Here is a 19,193-nt window from a genome sequence, read left to right on the forward strand (position 1 = left end):
CTACTTTAATGACAACACTGAAGCTGACATTCAAGCAATGCTTAATCAATTATTTAAGAACATGTATTCAGTGACAAATATATTGAATCAAAATCAAAAGCTTCAAGTAGCATTACATTTTTCAAAGCTTTAAAATAAACCCCTCAATCAGAAAATGGTAGTACTGCTGAAAATATCAATTAAGTTGCAAGAAATTTGATTAACTTATGACCGTTTTTTTTTTGTTATAACTTTACATAAGCTTTTATACATTTGCTCAATTTGATGCCAAGTATCAACCAGATTCAGGAAGTGTTAAAGTTAACCATATAAGGATTACCGTGGCTCACTATTAATATCTTTATTTCTGTACCAAGCTCTACTTTGGATAAGTGAATCCAACTTGGCACTTGGCATGCAATGCAGAGAGCACCACACTATTAGAGGTGTCATCCTTAACATGAGACATTCATTCAAGACTTCATCTGCCCTCTCCTGTGGATATTATTATCACTACAGATCCCATGTCACAATTTGACAATAGAGACACAAAAGATTGTAGGTGCTGAAATCTAGAGCAAAGAAACGCGACTGTTAAAAACAAGTTTTATTTAAATTGATCCTATATTTTAAAAGTTAGAGATTTTAAAGTTTAAAACTTTCATTTCTGAACACATTTTTTCAAAGTGCTGTGCGTATGACGTCATCAGAGGGCACGCATGGCCTCTCTCTTCACTCGCACAAACAAGATGGATGCCGTTAGCGGAGCCGCCCGCCCGCAATCATGGGCTCCCCTCTCCTCTCGCTTCTCTCCTCCCTCCGCTCGCTTCTCTCCTCTCTCCCCTCACTCTCCCACATCCAGGGGACACTTCGAGCAGGAGGGAGATGGTCGGACTGATGGTCCACTCATCCTTCCCTTCCGTCCCTTCAACCCACTGCGTCCTCGAGTCCCCGCTATCGCCCGGGCCCAGCGCGCTGACCATTACCGCACACAACCCGCAGCGGGCAGCTTCTTCTCCTCCTCCTTCAGCGGCCGCTTCCACGCTTCCACCGACGGCCTCGTCACGACTTCACAAAGATGGCGGCCGCTCTCCTCCTCCTCATGCTCCGCCATCTTGCGCGCGCCACCGGCCTCGAGTAGTCCCAGCCCCTGCTGCGCTATCCGCCTCCCACCTCTGCCGGGTCTCACCGCGATGTCCGCCTCCAGTAGTCCCCGAGCAGCCGCTGCCGCCGTCCTCGAGTACTCTCAGCTCTGCCAGGCCACAGCCGCCGCACTGCAGAGCTCCCTCCTCCTCCCTCCACGCAGATAGTGGTAAGTGGCTTTCGCCGCCAATGGGTCCACGGAGGGGAGTGGGCGTGGGGGCCGAGTGGGTGGAGGGGAGGCTGGGGGTCGGAGGGGAGAGAGTGGGGAAGGAGGGGGTGGGGGAAGGAGTGAGTGGGAGTGAGGGGAAAAGGGGGGTGGTGATGGCGAGGGAGAGTGAGGAGGAGGGGTGGGGGCAGGAGAGAGTGGGGTGGGAGAGTGGGGCTGGGAAGGCTGGGGTGGGGATAAGTTGGGATGGGGACGGTGGAGGGAAGGGGGACAGTGGGGGTGGGGAAGAGGGGAGAGTGGGGAGGAGAAGGGGGTGTGGGGGAAAGGGGGAGAGTGAGAGGGGGTGGGGAGGGGAGGAGAGAGTGGGGAGGTGGGGGAGGAGAGAGTGTGGCGGTGGGGGTGGAGAGAATGGGGGGGTGGGGGAGCAGTGAGTGGGGTGGGGGGGAGTGTAGGGCTGGGTAGGAGGGTGGGGGTGGGGAGATGGCAAGAATGGGGGTGGGGAGGAGGGAAGATTGGGGTGGGGAGAGTGGGGTGCGGGCAGGGAGAGTGGGGGTGGGGAGGGAGGTGGGGTGAGGGGAGGGGGAATAGGGGAGGGGAGGGGGAAGGGGTGGAGGCAGGGTTTGGGGGAATGGGGGTGGGGCCAGGGGAGGCGCAAGTGGGGGTGCCTGGGGGGATGGAGTGGGTCTGTGGGGGGAGGAGAGGGGGGATAAGGGGGATCGAGTGGGGGTGGAAGGTGCTACACCAATACAGGAGAGGCTTTGGGTCCAGGGCTCCTCAGTCACACCCTCTCCTCTTCCCTGTCCCCCCTCTACGAGGAATGGGCCCAACGGTCTAGTATATTATGTTATATTATATCTGATACTACTAAAACTCAGATCTTGTGAATATATGAATATATATATGTATATGTTTCTATATTTGGATCAGTGATTTCGGCAAAACGGTAAACCGTCGCGCCACGGTTTTTGCACCGCCTTAATCGCCAATCTCCCGGACGACCGGCCGTGATATTTTCATTTAATTTGGTCGCATACTTTTTAAGTTACAGAGGTTTTAAAGCGCTGCCCCCCCTGATTTATTGAAGGTTTTCAGGGTGGCGCTGTTGTGCGGCTGTGCTCAGTACGCATGCGCGGCATCTCCTCACTCGCACCAAAAAAATGGACGCCGTTAGCGGAGCTGCCCGCCCGCGATCACCGGCTCCCCTCTCCTCTCTCCCCTTGCTTCTCTCCTCTCTCCCACACCCGGGAGACCCTCTCCCCGCTATGATGTTCAATATCACGTGGCGGCGCCTAACGGCAGCGGCTGACTAGCAGTCTGTCCGTCTTTTTTTTGTTGAGTGTCGGTGTTGGGATGATTTTTATATATATTTTTTTGGTTGTATATGTGTGGGAGGGGGTGGTGGTGTGTGGGGGGTGGGTGTGGGTGGGTGGGTGTGGGGAACTTTTCTCTTCCTCACGTCGCGGGGTGCGGCTCGGCTTCGGGGCCTAACATCCCCCGGTGCTGCTCGGCCGCTGGACTTTACATCCCGGTGCGGCTTGGCCGCTGGACTTACATCGCTCGGTGCAGCTCGGCTGCGGGGCTTAACACCGCCCGGTGCAGCTCGGCTGCGGGGCTTAACACCGCCCGGTGCAACTCGGCTGCGGGACTTAACACCGCCCGGTGCAGCTCGGCTGCGGGGCTTAACACCGCCCGGTGCAACTCGGCTGCGGGACTTAACACCGCCCGGTGCAGCTCGGCTGCGGGGCTTAACACCGCCCGGTGCAACTCGGCTGCGGGACTTTACATCGCCCGGTGCAGCTCGGCTGCGGGGCTTAACACCGCCCGGTGCAGCTCGGCTGCGGGGCTTAACACCGCCCGGTGCAACTCGGCTGCGGGACTTAACACCGCCCGGTGCGGCTCGGCTGCGGGACTTTTCACCGCTGGTGCGGCTCGGCTGCGGGACTTAGCTGCGCAAGGCTTGGTCGCGGGCCTTTCATCGCCCGGTTCGGCCGCGAGACGTTTCAGCGCCCGGTGCGGGGACTGTGCGGGTCGGTCGGGGACGAGCTGTCTGTCCGTGGGCGTGGGGAAGAGAGGGGAAGTTTTGTTGCCTCCATCACAGTGAGGGGGTGTTTGGAGTCACTGTGATGGACGTTTGTGTTGGGGTTATGTGTCTTGTGTTCTTTTTTTTTTCTTTTTTTTTTTCTATGACTGCTATGTAGTTTCGTTCGGTACTTCGGTACCGAACGACAAATAAAGCTCTGTTATACCTGTTATATCTGTTATACCTGTTAACACAACTAGTCATCGCCCCGAAATATTAACAGTTTCTCATTCCATAGATGTTACCTGATTTACTGAGCATTCCCAGTGATTTCTGTTTTTATTTCAGATTTATTGCATTCTCAATATTTTCTGTGACTTTGCTTTTAAGGTTGGATGTTTAAATGTTAGTTTAAGACCAATACATTGTTTTCCACTGTGCAACTAAAAATTATTGAGTATTTAATAAATGATATTAGTTATGAGTACTCAAAATTTAGATTTTAATTAACGTTTGACAGTAAAAATGCCGATTTCCGTACTCTTTCTTCCAATGCTCAGTAATGTTCCAGGGCAGGTATGACTTTCTCATATTCGGACCAAGCAACTAATTTTCACATGAAGCCAAATGGAAAGCTGTCACCAGATTACTTCAAAAGCACATTAAAGTTAAACCCAAACAGATTATCATCATTAATATATAAACAGAAATATGCACATAAACTAAGGGATCCGATGTAGTCTCAATTGTAGAGGTCTTGACATTCCATCATTTACAATGTAAAAAGGTAATTTATTAAAATGTGCCTTGTAGCCAGTGTATCAATAATCCTAGTTCATAAAAAAATATGCAATCCTTCCTTGAATGCAACAACCAGAATTAACTTCCAATAAAGCAGGATTTTACACGGTACTGTAATCATCACACAGAACCGATCAATAAATATTCACATTGAACTAACTAACAAATAAGTAATGCTTATTTAAATATTCAAATTAGGAAGAACATTATAATTTGGGGGGAAACTAATATATGCTGGACATATAATAATTAGGTTAAATTTATACTTTTATAATATTATGATCAACAGTTGAAAATATTCAGTGTAGATAGTTCTTTAAAACAGTTACCTTTCTTGTTTTAAGGCATATTCTAACATTTTTATTCTTCTTACTAGGTCCTTCTTCAAGTTCTCCTGACCTTTCCTTTCTCCTTGTAAAAATGCTATCCGAGCCTGAAAAATAAAATGAAAGGAAATAATTGAACAGCTAAATCAACACCTTGTGGTTTCTGCAACATAGATCTCCAAAATCTCAACAATTAGGAAAGTCAAGTGTTGGTCAGAACATTGGCTCTCATTTTAAATATTCAGTACCATAGAGCCTATTTTAGCAAACTTTTAGCAATAGTTTCATAAATGTAAAAGACTTAAATGTAAAAAGTGTGGAATCAGTAATTCAATCAGGAGTGCAGGATAGTATCATATTAAACAGGTTTTAAGCAGGCACAATGAGGCCACACACAAACTAGAGGAAGAGTGCCTCAAATTCCGCTTGGGTAGCTTACAACGTAACAATATGTGCATTCGATTCTCCAATCTTAGATGACACCCCGCTTTCCTGTGCCCCTGCCCCTCCCCAACCCCACCCGTGTCTCCATATATCTCGCCTCTCCTTCTACCTCTATCCATCTATCACTTGCCAGGCATGGCCCTGCCTCCACTTCTTTTCTAGCTTTCTCCCCCATATTGCAATCAGTATGAAGAAAGGACCTGACACAAATCATCATGTATCCTTGTGCTCCCGAATACTGCCTGATCCACTTAGTTACTCCAGCACATTGTATTCTATGCAAAATTCCAGCATCTGCAGTTCCTTGTTTTATCTATGTCATGCACCATCATTATTGTAAGGGTACAAAAAACAATGAAATCATGCTCTGAAGATAGACACAAAATGCTGGAATAGCTCAGCAGATCAGGCAGCATCTCTAGAGAATAAATGTGGTGACATTTTGGGTCAGAACCATTGTTCAGACTAGAAGTATATTTCTTGTACTTTTGCATACTTTTCACCCTTAACTTTGTTATCATAACTGTCAATCATTGGTCAGCCTGGCTGTATTAGACGCCACAATTGCCTATAATCGGCTTCAGGATATTGCCACAGACGGCTGTGGAGGCCAAGACATTGGGTATTTTCAAGGCAGAAATGTATATGTTCTTGGTTAGTTGGGCTGTCAAAGGTTACGGGGAGAAGGCGGGAGAATGGGGTTCAGTGAAAAAATAGATCAGCCATAATTGAATGGCAGAGTAGACTTGAATAAACAAATGGCCTAATTCTCCTCCCTTGCCTTATTACATTAGAAAACATTTATTAGAAGTACAAAATTGCAGGTAGGCAGCTTTATCCAAAATGTATGTTGCATACTTTTTTTTCTGGTCAAATTTTCTGGTAGAAAGTGATAAAAATTAGCATTACCATCACGGCACGAGGAGATTTTAAATTCAGTAAAACAAAAAGTAAAGTTATAATTTAAAGCTATAATGATCAAAAATGGCCATATACCTACATGCTGGCCTTACTCATTCCTGTGATCACAAAGGCCAGATTAGATCCAAATTTCTGAATCGAGAGGATTGTCCTAAAGTTATACATCACAGAAACAGTGCCATGTAGACAACTTTTCCTACTTTGGGTCACATTATAAATAAGGGAGCATTCTCACTTGAATATATATACAACCATGTATGCAAAACCAGCCGTTTAAGTCATAAAAATAATTCTTTTCAATAAACAGATGCAATGAACCTGTTCTGTGTGAAACAATGACCCCCTTTTAATTTACACATTTAGATAATGTGCTCTTTTCACAATTGAGATTTCCTATTTACAAAAGACATCAATATTCCAAATCCAGAAATGTATAATTTAACACTGGATTTTTGGATAATAGTAACATAAATAAGAGACAATTTTAGCATCAAATTAACCATAACATTAAAACAAATATTGTAAGTTAAAAAAATGTACAAACATTAATAACTTATTTTTAATTGTCTAACTGCTCTTCACTTCCTTTTCCAAAGACACATCTATAGTTTTTGACAATATTCTGTTTCTTTCCCTCTTTATGAAATGTAATTATTGCTGATTTCTTTAAGCGATCTATAAATATCAAGCAAGGAAAGATAACACTTTAACTTACTCCAAATGGAAACTAAATTGTCAGCAGGGAATGACGAAAAGCAACAGCTGTCTTAATAGAACTGCTTTCCAAATTCTATATCTGTTGTATAGACTGAAATCACTCTCCATTTACACTATCAGCTAAATAAAAACATATTTCCTCCTCTATGCTTATAAACAATGTGGGGGGAGGGGAGGTTAAAATTCTAAAGGTTCACATATTCAGAATTATCAAATCTAATGTGTAAACATTTGGCCAGAATGGGGGAAAAAACATCTTTAGCAAAAGTTCTTTTAAAAAGGTGCAATTTTCAAAATTGTTACTAGACTACATAATAGATTTAAATAAAGGCCATTTTTATACATTTTGGTTTCACCATGTAGAAATTATAGCAGTGTTTATACACAGTCAGCCCATTTCAGGGCACCATAATGTTTGGGACACAGCAATGTCATGTAAATGAAAGTAGTCATGTTTAGTATTTAGTTGCATATCCTTTGCATGCAATGAGTGCTTGAAGTCTGAGATTCATGGACATCGCCTGTTGCTGGGTGTCTTCCTCTGGTGATGCTCTGCCAGGCCTGTATTGCAGCTATCTTTAGCTTATGCTTGTCTTGGGGGCTAGTCCCCTTCAATTTTCTCCAGCATATAAAAGACATGCTCAATTGGGTTCAGATCGGGTGATTGATTTGGCCACTCAAAAATTTACCATTTTTTAGCTTAGGAAAAACTCCTTTGTTGCTTTAGCAGTATGTTTGCGATCATTGGCTTGCTGTAGAATGAACCGCCGGCCAATGAGTTTTGAGGTATTTGTTTGAACGAGCAGATAGGATGTGTCTATACACTTCAGAATTCATTATGCTACTACCATCAGCAATTGTATCATCAATGAAGATAAGTGAGCCAGTACCTTCAGCGGCCATACATGCCCAGGCCATAACACCCCCACCGCCATGTTTCACAAATGAGGTGGGATGTTTTGGATCTTGGGCAGTTCCTTCTCTCCTCCATACATTGCTCTTGCCATCACTCTGATACAAGTTAATCTTCGTCTCATCTGTCCACAAGACCTTTTTTTCCAGAATTGTGGTTGCTCTTTTAAGTACTTCTTGGCAGACTGTAACCTGGCCATCCTATTTTTGCGGCTAACCAGTGGCTTGCATCTTGCAGTGTAGCCTCTGTATTTCTGTTCACGAAGTCTTCTGCGGACAGTGGTCATTGACAAATCCACACCTGACTCCCAAAAAGTGTTTCTGATCTGTCGGACAGGTGTTTGGGGATTTTTCTTTATTATAGAAGAGAATTCTTCTGTCATCAGCTGTGGAGGTCTTCCTTGGCCTGCCAGTCCCTTTGCGATTAGTAAGCTCACCAGTGCTCTCTTTCTTCTTAATGATATTCCCAAACAGTTGATCTTGATAAACGCAAGGTATGGGCGATGTCTCTATGACAGTTTTATTCTTGTTTCATTCTTGTTTCTCAGTCTCATAATAGCTTCTTTGACTTTCATTGGCACAACTTTGATCCTCATTTTGATAAACAGCAATAAAAGTTTCCAAAGGTGATGGAAAGACTGGAGGTAAGACCAGGTGTTGAGATCTCTCTTATCCCTGCATTAAGGAGGCAATTAAACACACCTGAGCAATTACAAATGCCTGTGAAGCCATGTGTCCCAAACATTATGGTGCCCTGAAATGGGGGTTATGTATAAACACAGCTGTAATTTCTACATGGTGAAACCAAAATGTATAAAAATGGCCTTTAATAAAATCTGACAATGTGCACTTTAACCACATGTGATTTATTTTTCTATTACAAATCTCAAATTGTGGAGTACAGAGGCAAATAAATAAATGACGGGTCATTGTCCCAAACATTACGGAGGGCACTGTAAAAGAACAAAACTAGGAGCAGGCCATTTATCTTGTTTTCCCTCGGCTTTTAATTAGATCCATAACCTCACCTCTTCCACCCCACCTGTAATTTTTAATATAGATACAAATTGCTAGAGTAACTTAGTGGGACAGGCAGCATCTCTGAAGAGAAGGAATGGGTGACGATTTGGGTTGAGACCCTTCTTCAAACAGTCATGGGAGAGGGAATATGAAATTAACATTTCAAAGCATATGTTGATTAGGAAATGTAGAATGGCTTTTTTAGCTATGGAGAAGGTGACAACGTGGCATACAATCAGTAATATTAAATCAGGAAGACAGTAAAACTAGTTGGAGAACTAGAAGATAGAAACAAAATGCTGGAGTTACCCGGCGGGACAGGCAGCATCTCTGGAGAGAAGGAATGGGTGATGTTTCAGGGGAGGGAGAGAGGGACGGGGACGGGGACCGGGGACGGGGGGAGAGAGAGGTGGTGTCTCTCACTGCTCCGACGGCGGAGAAGTTTCAAAGCAACCTTTTAAAGGTTTTTGTCGAAGGAAGAGAGACAGAGGAAGTGAGAGTTCGAAGTTTGACAACGTCGGACTACGGAAACTTTCCTTTGTTAAATGATTTCTCCATTTAGTGAGGAATTCCAGCGCTTTTCTGGAGTGCCGTGGGAGCAGCAGTGGCTGGCAGATTGCCAATCGTACCTGGAGACCAGGAGTTGGAAAGAGGTGGTGTTTATGTTGTTTCTAGCACTGTAACCCTTCACCCATACCGTTTTGCCCAAACCAGGTCATCTGGGGTTAAACAAAGAGACGGTACTTTTCGAATCCGGCAGTTTCTTCGGGGGCTCGGAAGGCCTGAGAAAAGCCTTCCAAAAGCTGCTCTCGGCAGTGAAGTTAAGCGTGGCTGTATTTCCTTGCTCGGCTGGAGAGAACTGCTTCTGCTGCTCTTTTAGATTGAGACTGACTGAGATCGCTCTTGAGCTGAGACTGCTGTTGTCTCTGGTGCTGGTTTGTACCCATCAGGATGGCGGCGACTTGGCCTCATGGCTACGCAGCTGCGGTTTCGGCAGTGGCTTCGGGGTCATTCGAGGAGGAGCCTTATGTTGACGGGGAGGATCAAACATGGGATCACGGTCCAAATCGGGTACCAATGGACCAGGGGGTAATAGAATTGGGTCTGTATGATCTTTTCCAGAAGAACGTGATTGCCTCCTCCAAGGTTGGAGGGGGGAAATGTGAGTTTATACTAAAGTCACAGCAGGGTGTGGCCCTGGCTTTGGAGAAGGGGCTCACAGAGGGGGGGATGTTTGTACCGGTGGAACCGTGGTATCCAACAAGAGACTGTGTTGCATTCCCACTTTCACCTGGGATGCGCTCCTTCCTCCACACCTGGCAAAGATTGCGGAGGTGCGGTGCAAGCTGACTAGGCTTATGCAGCCCTGGCGCAACCCACATCTTAAAGGGATCCTGCGTTTTAAGAGGTGGGTGTTCATGAATGTGGGAACGGGGACGGGTGCAGAGGGGAGCTTCTTCGTCGAGCATGAGGGGATCCCCTACCGTGTCCAAAGGCCGGGCTGCTGCGAGAAATCCGAACGCAGCAGCCCAGAAAAGCACTGATGGCCCATCTGGGGCTGCCAGCTCCACCTCGGCGGTCCAGGGCAGCACTGCCCCCCACCCCCTGTACCTGCAGCGGCGGATGACGAGGGCGAGAGATGGCAGGTGCAGAGGAGGAAGAATAAATGCCTCTAAGCGAGTCACCCGCAAGCGGATGGGCCCACACCCACACCTGAGCCCACCCAAAGGATGCCTGTTGGCCCCGGAGAGGTCCAAGAGGCACCTGGTGGGGTTCAGCAAGTAGCTGAGGAGGTACAGAAGGGGGCAGGGGAGGTTCAGGTGGGAGCTAGGGCGGCTGAAAAAGGGAATGGAAAAGCTGGTAGTGTGGAGGCGGAGAATTCCTTCTTTATGGAGGTCACCGGACCGCCGCACATCAGTGGGACAAAAAGGCGTGGGCCTCTTGAGGGAGAGCACGGCCCTGGGCCCAAAGTTAGGGGGGCAGCCTACCTCGAGACCTTCCACCCCTGTCGAGGGTGGTGGTCCTGGACTAGTGTCCACTGGGCCGGAGGTTGTCCCTTCGATTCAGGGGCCTTCCGAGGGTGTTATCTCACCAGTTGGTGGGGTTGGCTCCCCTGGAAATGTGTCCCCTGGGGTGGAGGACGAGCAGATACAACCCGAAGGGGGAGTCTCCAGCATAGGGATGGTTTCCCAGCCTGTGCTCCTCATTAGAGCGACAAGAGTAGCTGAAGGGTGTGCTGCTCCACCGGCTGAGGAAGTAGGAGACTCCAGAAACTCCGGCTCCTTCTGTGGGCCATAGTGAGGTTACTCCCCTGGTGCTGGAGACTCTCTGGGTGAGGCTGTTGGAGAGGGTTGCTTGGGTGCGGAGTGGGATGTGGCTGTTTCGGTTCATGTCCCCCAATCGGATTCCAGGGGTGCCTGCGCACCGCGGGCCCTGGGAACGCCTCTTGTTTTTTCTTTCCCAGGCCCAGTTGTAGGGGGGCGGTGGAAGGGTGCAGGAGCCTGGCCATTCACTGGCCGGCTCAATGCTGACAGAGGTATTGGGACCCTCCCTTGGCACTTATCCCCATGGTGGGATCATGCCGGAGAAGGGGGAGCGTGATGTAGCCAGCTTATGCAGAGGGGCGAGCGAGCTGGCAGCCAGCTGCAGCCCTCCAAACTCAGACGATGACCTTGAGTGTAGTGAGGGAGTAGATGCTGCTTCAGGTGTCAGTGGGTTGGTAGAATGCCCGGATTCCAGTGCTGTGTCTCGAGGGGCCGGTATCTGGGATTCGGGAGTTTCTGAAAGCAAACAAGTGCAGTAGGGGCAAAATCAAGTCAGCTGTCGAACGGTGGCCAGACCTGTTGGGACTTATACAGACATTGAAGCTATCCTTCGCAGTAAGGATAGTGGCCTTCTCGAGTCTGAGAAGCGTCAATTCGGGGACTTTTTGAAGCTCCTAAGAGAGTGGGGCTCCACGCTTGCAAGGAGCATGAGGAAAAAACCCTGGTGTGTCCTCAACATGAAGATCACAGTTGCTAGCCTAAACGTAAATGGCGGAAGGGGGGACCTTCGTATATTTCACCATCTATCAGTCCTCAGAGAGGGGAAGTATGCAGTGAGTTTTCTGCAAGAGACGCATACTATTGTTAGTGATGAACCCACCTGGCTCCTGGAGTGGGAAGGGGGGAGTTACATGAGCCACCTCAGCACAAATTTGAGTGGGGTGGCCTTCCTGTAGGCCCTGACGTTCCAGCCAGAGATTCTGAAGGTGCAGGAAGTTGTGCCAGGCCGTTTGTTCTATCTGGCCTTGAGCCTGGATGGCGTGCCGTTACATTTCATTAATGTGTACACCCCCAGTAACCGGCACGATGCAGGCGTGCCTACTTCAGGAGGTGACTGCTCTGCTGAGCACTATTGATTGCGGGGAGTGAGTCTTCCTTGGGAGGGATTTCAATTGCACCCTTGAGGCGCGAGATCGCTCTGGTACTCAGTGTGCCCCTGGAGTAGCAAAGAAGTTGCGAGGTTTGATTGATTCTTTTGAGTTGGTTGATGCGTGGCGGAATCTCCACCCCGATTCCAACGCTTTTTCGTGGAGGTCTGAGGGGAGTAGTTCCCGTATCGATCGCATGTACATCTCTGGAGCGTATGTCTCACGTGTCCCAGCGGCCGGTGCCGTGCTTGGACGACTGTCTGGTACAAGTGGACTTTAGTGGCCAGTCCGTCTCAGGACTGTGGAGGTACGTGTACACGGAGCACCCCCCAGATGGCACGCTCTGGCCACGTACTTTTTCCGCCAGGGCCATTGCCTATGATGGGTTTCGCGGCTCCCGGTGGCGGGCATCAGTCGACCCTCCACACGGGGTCTGCCTAGCTTCTACCGCGATGTGTTAAGAATTAGGTATTTGGCCATCTTCAGTCAGCGCGTTGCCCCTCAAGCGGAGGGGGGTTGGGGGGTGTTGTGGCTGTGAGGGGGGCTGGTCCTTACCCTGTCACGGCCGGTATCAAGGAGAGGCGTGTGCTTGGAGCCATTCGGGCCGAGCGTAGCCCCGCTCTGCCGGAATTGCTCATCGGGCCCAGGCTCCGGAATATTTACCGGGAGCCGGCCCTACACAATATGAGCCGCCTTTCCGAGATGCCCACCTTTCTGTGATGCGGAGAGACGTGTACTGTACATGATGCTCCTGCAAACTCTGCACCTCCTCGCCTTCGTCTTCCGTCTGGACAAGCCGTGTTACCATCTGACGGTGGGGGAAGTCACCAGTGGAGGTCTCTCTACAAGGGAGTCCTTCCCCTTTACATCGGGGGACCTGGGGTGGAGAGTGTTGCACAGAGCCGTGGCGTGTGATAAACTTTTGAGTCGGTTCACGGACGCGCCGGCCGCCTGTAAATTCTACAGCGAGGAAGAGACCATGTTCCACGTGTATATGGAGTGTGCGAGGTTGCTGCCCGTGTATGAATATCTGAAGAGGCTGCTCCTCAAGTTTCGGTTGCATTTTAGTCCCACGGTGTTTAGGCACAGTGGGGAGGGCTGCTCGGGTGGGTGGGATCCCCCTGTCGGTTTGCTCCGAGGCCTGGCCAAGATGGCCATTCGTGGGCCCAGGCAGCAGGCAGTCAATTGTTACACCAGAGTCGGCTACCTGCCCCTCTTCCGGTGGGGAGGAGAATGAGAGAAAGAGAGAAATGGAGAGAGGGATAAAGCAAGGGTTACCTGAAGTTACCATCTGACGGTCTGGGATCGCAAGCTGACTAAGTGAAATATGAGGTGTTGTTTTATCCAATTTGCGTTGGGCCTCACTCTGACAGTGGAGGAGGCCCAGGGCAGAAAGGCAACGCCTGTCCCTTTACCTCCCCCCTCAACTCCATCCAAGGACCCAAACAGTCTTTCCAGGTGAGACAAAGGTTCACCTGCACCTCCTCCAACCTCATCTATTGCATCCGCTGCTCTAGATGTCAACTTATTTACATCGGCGAAAACAAGCGCAGGCTCGGCGCTCGGTCCGCATTAACAAAACTGATCTCCCGGTGGCCGAGCACTTCAACTCCCCCTCCCATTCCCAGTCTGACCTTTCTGTCATGGGCCTCCTCCAGTGCCATAGTGAGGCCCACCGGAAGTTGGAGGAACAGACTCATATTTCGCCTGGGCAGTTTGCAGCCCAGTGGTATGAACGTCGACTTCTCCAACTTTAGATAGTTCCTCTGTCCCTCCCTTCCCCTCCTCCTTCCCAGATCTCCCTCTATCTTTTCTGTCTCCACCTATATCCTTCCTTTGTCCCGCCCCCCTGACATCAGTCTGAAGAAGGGTCTCGACCCGAAACGTCACCCATTCCTTCTCTCCCGAGATGCTGCCTGACCCGCTGAGTTACTCCAGCATTTTGTGAATAAATCGATTTGTACCAGCATCTGCAGTTATTTTCTTATACATATGTTAGTATGAGAATGGGAGGGGGAGTTAAAATGTTTAGCAACCCAGAGATCAGAAGGCTTAAGCGGACTGTTAAACACCTTTTTTCCCTATTTTCAGTCTAATGGTTCAAACCCGAAACGTCTTATATCCTTTTTCTCCAGAGATGCCGCCTATCTTTGGTATAAACCAGCATCTGCTGTCCTTTGTCTATGTGAACTTTAGCAAGGCCTTTGACAATGTCTACTGCTTTGGCCTCGTGCATCTTCTTGGTCGCCCCATTAACAAATTCAGTTAAATTGAGGCATGATTTCCCATGCACAAAGCCCTAATCAGTCTTTGATTCCCAAATGAGGAATAATTCTGTCTCCGAGGAGGAGTTTGGAGAATATTTAACTTCCTTGTTCACTTTGAATCATGAATTCAACAACTCTGTCTATATCTTCTCTATCAAGTACAGTTATGGATGGGATTCTGTGGTGTGTGGGGATTCTTGACCTTGTCCCCAAATGAGTGTTGGCCTTGAACTCAACGTTCGACAGATGATCTTGAGGCATGTGTACCACCAGTCCTAGCCAACCAGAAGACTAGAATAGTCAGCATAGATTGCAATAAAAACAGAAACTGCTGGAAAATACTCCGTTCTGGCAGCATTGATGAAGAGACAGAGATCGCATTTCAGTTCTGTGATCTTTTCTCAGAACTGAAAATTTAGAACTTTTCTAATTTCACCTATTTCTGATGTCAGTAATCAAAAGGTTATTATGTTAGTACTTACTGACATGCAATTTTAAATATTTTCAGTTTCTATTTCAAATTTCCAGAATCTGCAACTTGTGTGTTTTTCTATTTCTGTAGACATGAATTGAAACATTGAAAATACAAAGAGTGGAACATTCAGCCCAATGAAGCTGCAATTCAATACATTCTCTGAAGGATGGCAACAGGTGGTTTGCTGCAAGCAGAAAATGTTGGCCTCCAATTGCCCAGTCGATAAAAGATCTTGTTGTAATCTTCGATAACCTTCCTCACTGTCAAGACCTCTTTAAATATATTATCACTGCTCCTCAATCTGTTTTTATTATTGTTTTGAATCGTTGGTAATTGTAAAAAAACTTATACAAAGCAGCTCATTCGTAATACTGCCATTTACTCTTGCCAACTTTGATATCACTGGTATCTGGCAAATGTCACTTAGCCGAACACTTTCTCTTGATTAAAAAAACCTTGTGTTGTTTTCTTTTACAATCCCTTTCTACAGATCTTACCACGTTCTATCATTTGCTGTCGGTCATCTCTCGCAGATTATTAGAATCCCTACTGGTTATGTTTTCTAAACCATTATTTATCTTACAGTTTTAGTTTATGATACTGCAAAGCCTTGCAGCTCAGAAATACCTTTCCTAAACTTCTTCGTATTTCTATTTCTCTTTCCAGATTTAAAATATGTCTTAAAATCCCAATTTTTATCTCACCTTCGGATATATGTCCAATATTCCTAAAAGGTCACATATTTTTATATATTTGATATCACTCCCGTAAAGAGAAACTTTGGCCGAATGAATAACTTTTACAGAAATGGAAGTTGCTATTACAACATCCCACTTCCCCTTGTGACAACTGCTTTTAATTGCACATGTACATTTAGCAAACTACAAAGATCTTCTATTGTTCTAGAATCATACAGTACAGATACAGTCTCTTCAGTGCACTGAATTTACAACGTCAATCACCCAATACCAAACCCATTTTATTCTTCCATATTCCCATCAAGTCTCACAGATTTTCACTTACACAGTAGGGATAACTTACGGATACCTGCTAACCTACCAACCCATAACACTTTGTGACATGGAGGGAAACTGGAGCACCTGGAGGAATCCACAGCGTCACAAAAAGAATCTGCAAATTCCACACAGAGCACCAGAGATTTGGATTGAACTATGGTCAATAAAGCTGAAAGAAAGCAGCCCTACTGGCTGCTCATAACTTTAATTAAGTTTTACTTAAATTTAAAACATTGATTTCTGATTCAGTTTCCCCCTTTTCAAACCAAATACTAAATTCTAATATGGTATAGTTAAATACAGAGAGATAGCCGAGCAAAACACAATCTTAAATACCAAAGTGATTATTTTATGGAACTAAAGAGAAAGAAAAGATGGGTGATAGATTATCAATGACAGATCAATCAGGATCCCTGGTCTAATTGTGTTAAAAGTACAGATGTATAAGCACAACATAAGAGCAACAATTGGAATTAAGAATCCTTGACGGCTGAATTTCTTGAAAACCCATTATTCTAAATGTGAAGCTCAAGATAACCATCAATAGGATGCTGAAGTTTAAGACAACGGTAAATTATTTTTCAAGTAGATGAATTGAGAAAAGCTATATTTAAATCAGATTCCAATATATTAGAGTCATACATTAAAGTGATGGGTGGCCATTCAGCCCAACATATCTCTTATGAAATACTTCTGGTACAATGAAGAAAATTATTATCACATTTGTGGAATAACAAACATTTGTTCATGTTCCTTTTTAATTTCTTACAGCAGTACAAGTTCTTCCCGTGGCTTACATTCGAAGCTAAAATTATTTTTCATTACTCAAATTGATACAAAAGACTTATTCTTACACAGACCGAGGACAATACATATTTAAATAAAAACATTTAATAATATGCAGTAAATAAAAGTAACAGTAGACAAAGAATTACTATACAGCAAGTCTTTGTCATCCGCTGACTTATTATCAATGGATCAGTATACACACAAGGTCGCGTAGGAGGGAACTGAATGTGCTGGTTAACCCCAAAGATATAGACACAAAATGCTGGAGCAACTCAGCGGATCAGGCAGCATCTCTAGAGAAAAGGAATAGGTGATGTTTCGGGTCGAGACCCTTCTCTGCTGAAAAAGGACCCAAACTGCTGAAGATGGGCCCCGACCCGAAACGTCACCTATTGCTTTTCTCCAGAGATGCTGCCTGACCCGCTGAGTTACTCCAGCATGTTGTGTCTATCAACACACAAGGCGGACGGTGTATTATGTGTTGTTAAATATTTTGGTAATCCTTTGGAGCCTTCTTATGTGACATCCAATGAATTCTGTTTGCCACAAGATTGGCTGTATTTGATGTTTTGGGTTGACAAATAGTGAAATGTCAATAATTAGTGTACAGCTGAAGCAGGGGTCAATAAAATGGGCTGGATTTTTTTTCATTGGTTACCATGTTAATGTTTCCAAAATATTTAAGATTACATCTAACCTTGCACATTTTATCTATGTATGTGTCTTTACAATTCCTGCAGTTATCTACAGGGAAGTTAAAGTAACAACTATACTGATACATAAACTTCCTTTACAGCCAGAGCTGGGATAAGGATCAAAACACAGGCAGGTTTGTGTGGAGTTTTGCTGACAACTCTACTGTTTCTGCTTTGGAGGAAGTTACAGCTGCCCTGAAAGAAGAAAAAAGTCCAAAGCAAGTCAATATCCTTCTCATAAGTCTGCAGCAAATCAAAAGAAAATTTAATTTGCTTTGCCAAGTTAAAACCTAGAGGCTGCTAAAACCACAGTAGGTTTGACCACTAAATGATTGTGGCCTTTATGTCACTGTCAGCAGTGTTTACGGTATGTGTTGTAGTTACCCATAGGAAATGTGCTTCTCCCTATTCCTCACGAATAACAAGGAATTCCATATGTCTTTCTTTGAAAATCATGTGCTTAATTCTAGAATTACATGTACAGATATGACGGGACTTCATAAAAGTAGAGCTTGTCCCAAATGTTTTCACCTCTAAGTACTTCTCATCTAGCCTGAAAAGTCCCTCTCATTTGATTTTCTTCATTTTCATGTCATAGCATCCAGTTAAACTACTCAATTAATACAATTTCACCAGGACTCAATCTCATCCCAATTCCTCTTCTTCACCTGGAGTAAGGGACGTCGAATCAATTTTGAACCCCTCAAACAACACAAAGGACCCATATGTTGAAATCATCATTTACATGTTTAAATGAATGCCTCCAAACAGCAAACCTGGGAACATATTCACAAAGTCACTTCTGCAGAATTGTTTTTCTCTAAACGTATTTTTACAAACTGAGTCCTGGTTAACGATATTGTTTTATTTTGTTTGTTGTTAAATTACCTGGCAAGATGAAATGGCTGCAAATTACATTAGAGGTCTGTAATGAACAATCCAACATAACTCTTGGCATAGATCATGGAGTTGGTTAGGATATTATCTTGCAGCTCAAAGAATCTGAATTGCATTCAAGGACAAATTACAAGTGCTGCAAGTGAAGTTACAAATGGGACATCATGACATTCAAATAAAAACTTTATAATGTTGACTTTTGTTAAATATAAAAATCTAACATCAGATGAATCAAAGGCTTGCTTCTTTCTCACACATTTAAAAATGTGAATAGCTCCAATGGAAGGTACTGGTAGCAAATAAAATATTCCACGTTCGAGTTTGTCTAATTTTATACTTTATCATACAAATTATTACTTTGTTATGACAGTAAGCAAACACCATTAAAATGATTGCTAAAATTACCAGCCTATTTTGAACTCAATTTAATGAAGATTTTGGAATGATTACTTCAAAATTAAATCATCATTGTTTCTTCCATTTTGTTGCCTGAGTAGCTAATAATTGAATCACACAAGTTTTCAGATAAATGCTTGAAGTACTATCAATATTAAGAAACACCTTAACACGGAGGCAACATAATTAGCTTCAAAAACTATGCCATCCTACCTACTTTTATTACCTGACTCGAATCTTCAACGGTTCAATTGACCAGTCAATCCAGTCTAACGTTTACAAAGATCAAACCTGGTTGCCTGAAGCAACTCCCAAATATCATGCAGTCAATTTCAAATTCATTGACCATTTTATTCATTTCAAATCAAAAGATCCCAATGCTAACAGAACAATGAGCAAATTCACCAGAAATTTATTTTGGTTTCATAAGGAAAGTAATTTTCCAGCCAGATATCCGTACTGATATTTGAAAATCTGAATAACTTATTTCAGTGATTATCACTGTGATCAACTGGAACCTATTTTATTCACATAATTTATATCCAGCAAGTCTGAAATCACTTCTTCATGCAGGAAAATAATCAACATGTATTGTACTTAAACTTTACTGCACTTCATTGGAGAAGATAACTGGCATTCATGAAAATTTAATAGTTTTACTCAGTAGTTGTACCTGCTTTATATTGTAGCTTATTTTAAAACAGATTCATTAGTGTGTTATCTGCCGTGTGCTATTTAAACAGGCTCTGTTAAGTAATTGGAATTATCTGTAAAATACACATTAAATCCAAATCCTG

The 19,193-nt window shown here is 45.0% G+C and overlaps 1 protein-coding gene across 3 annotated transcripts in view; it reads right to left on the minus strand.

The window, feature by feature from the left end:
• The window catches only part of strn3 (striatin, calmodulin binding protein 3), a 122,229-nt gene that overhangs the window by 84,470 nt on the left and 18,566 nt on the right, over positions 1 to 19,193 (minus strand). For all 3 annotated transcript variants that reach the window (XM_078406445.1, XM_078406444.1, XM_078406443.1), the window contains exon 2: positions 4,439 to 4,542. In XM_078406445.1, the coding sequence (XP_078262571.1) occupies positions 4,439 to 4,542 (104 nt within the window). The remainder of the gene's footprint in view (positions 1 to 4,438; positions 4,543 to 19,193) is intronic.

Source organism: Rhinoraja longicauda, chromosome 10, assembly GCF_053455715.1.
Source record: "Rhinoraja longicauda isolate Sanriku21f chromosome 10, sRhiLon1.1, whole genome shotgun sequence".
Lineage (NCBI taxonomy): Eukaryota > Metazoa > Chordata > Chondrichthyes > Rajiformes > Arhynchobatidae > Rhinoraja > Rhinoraja longicauda.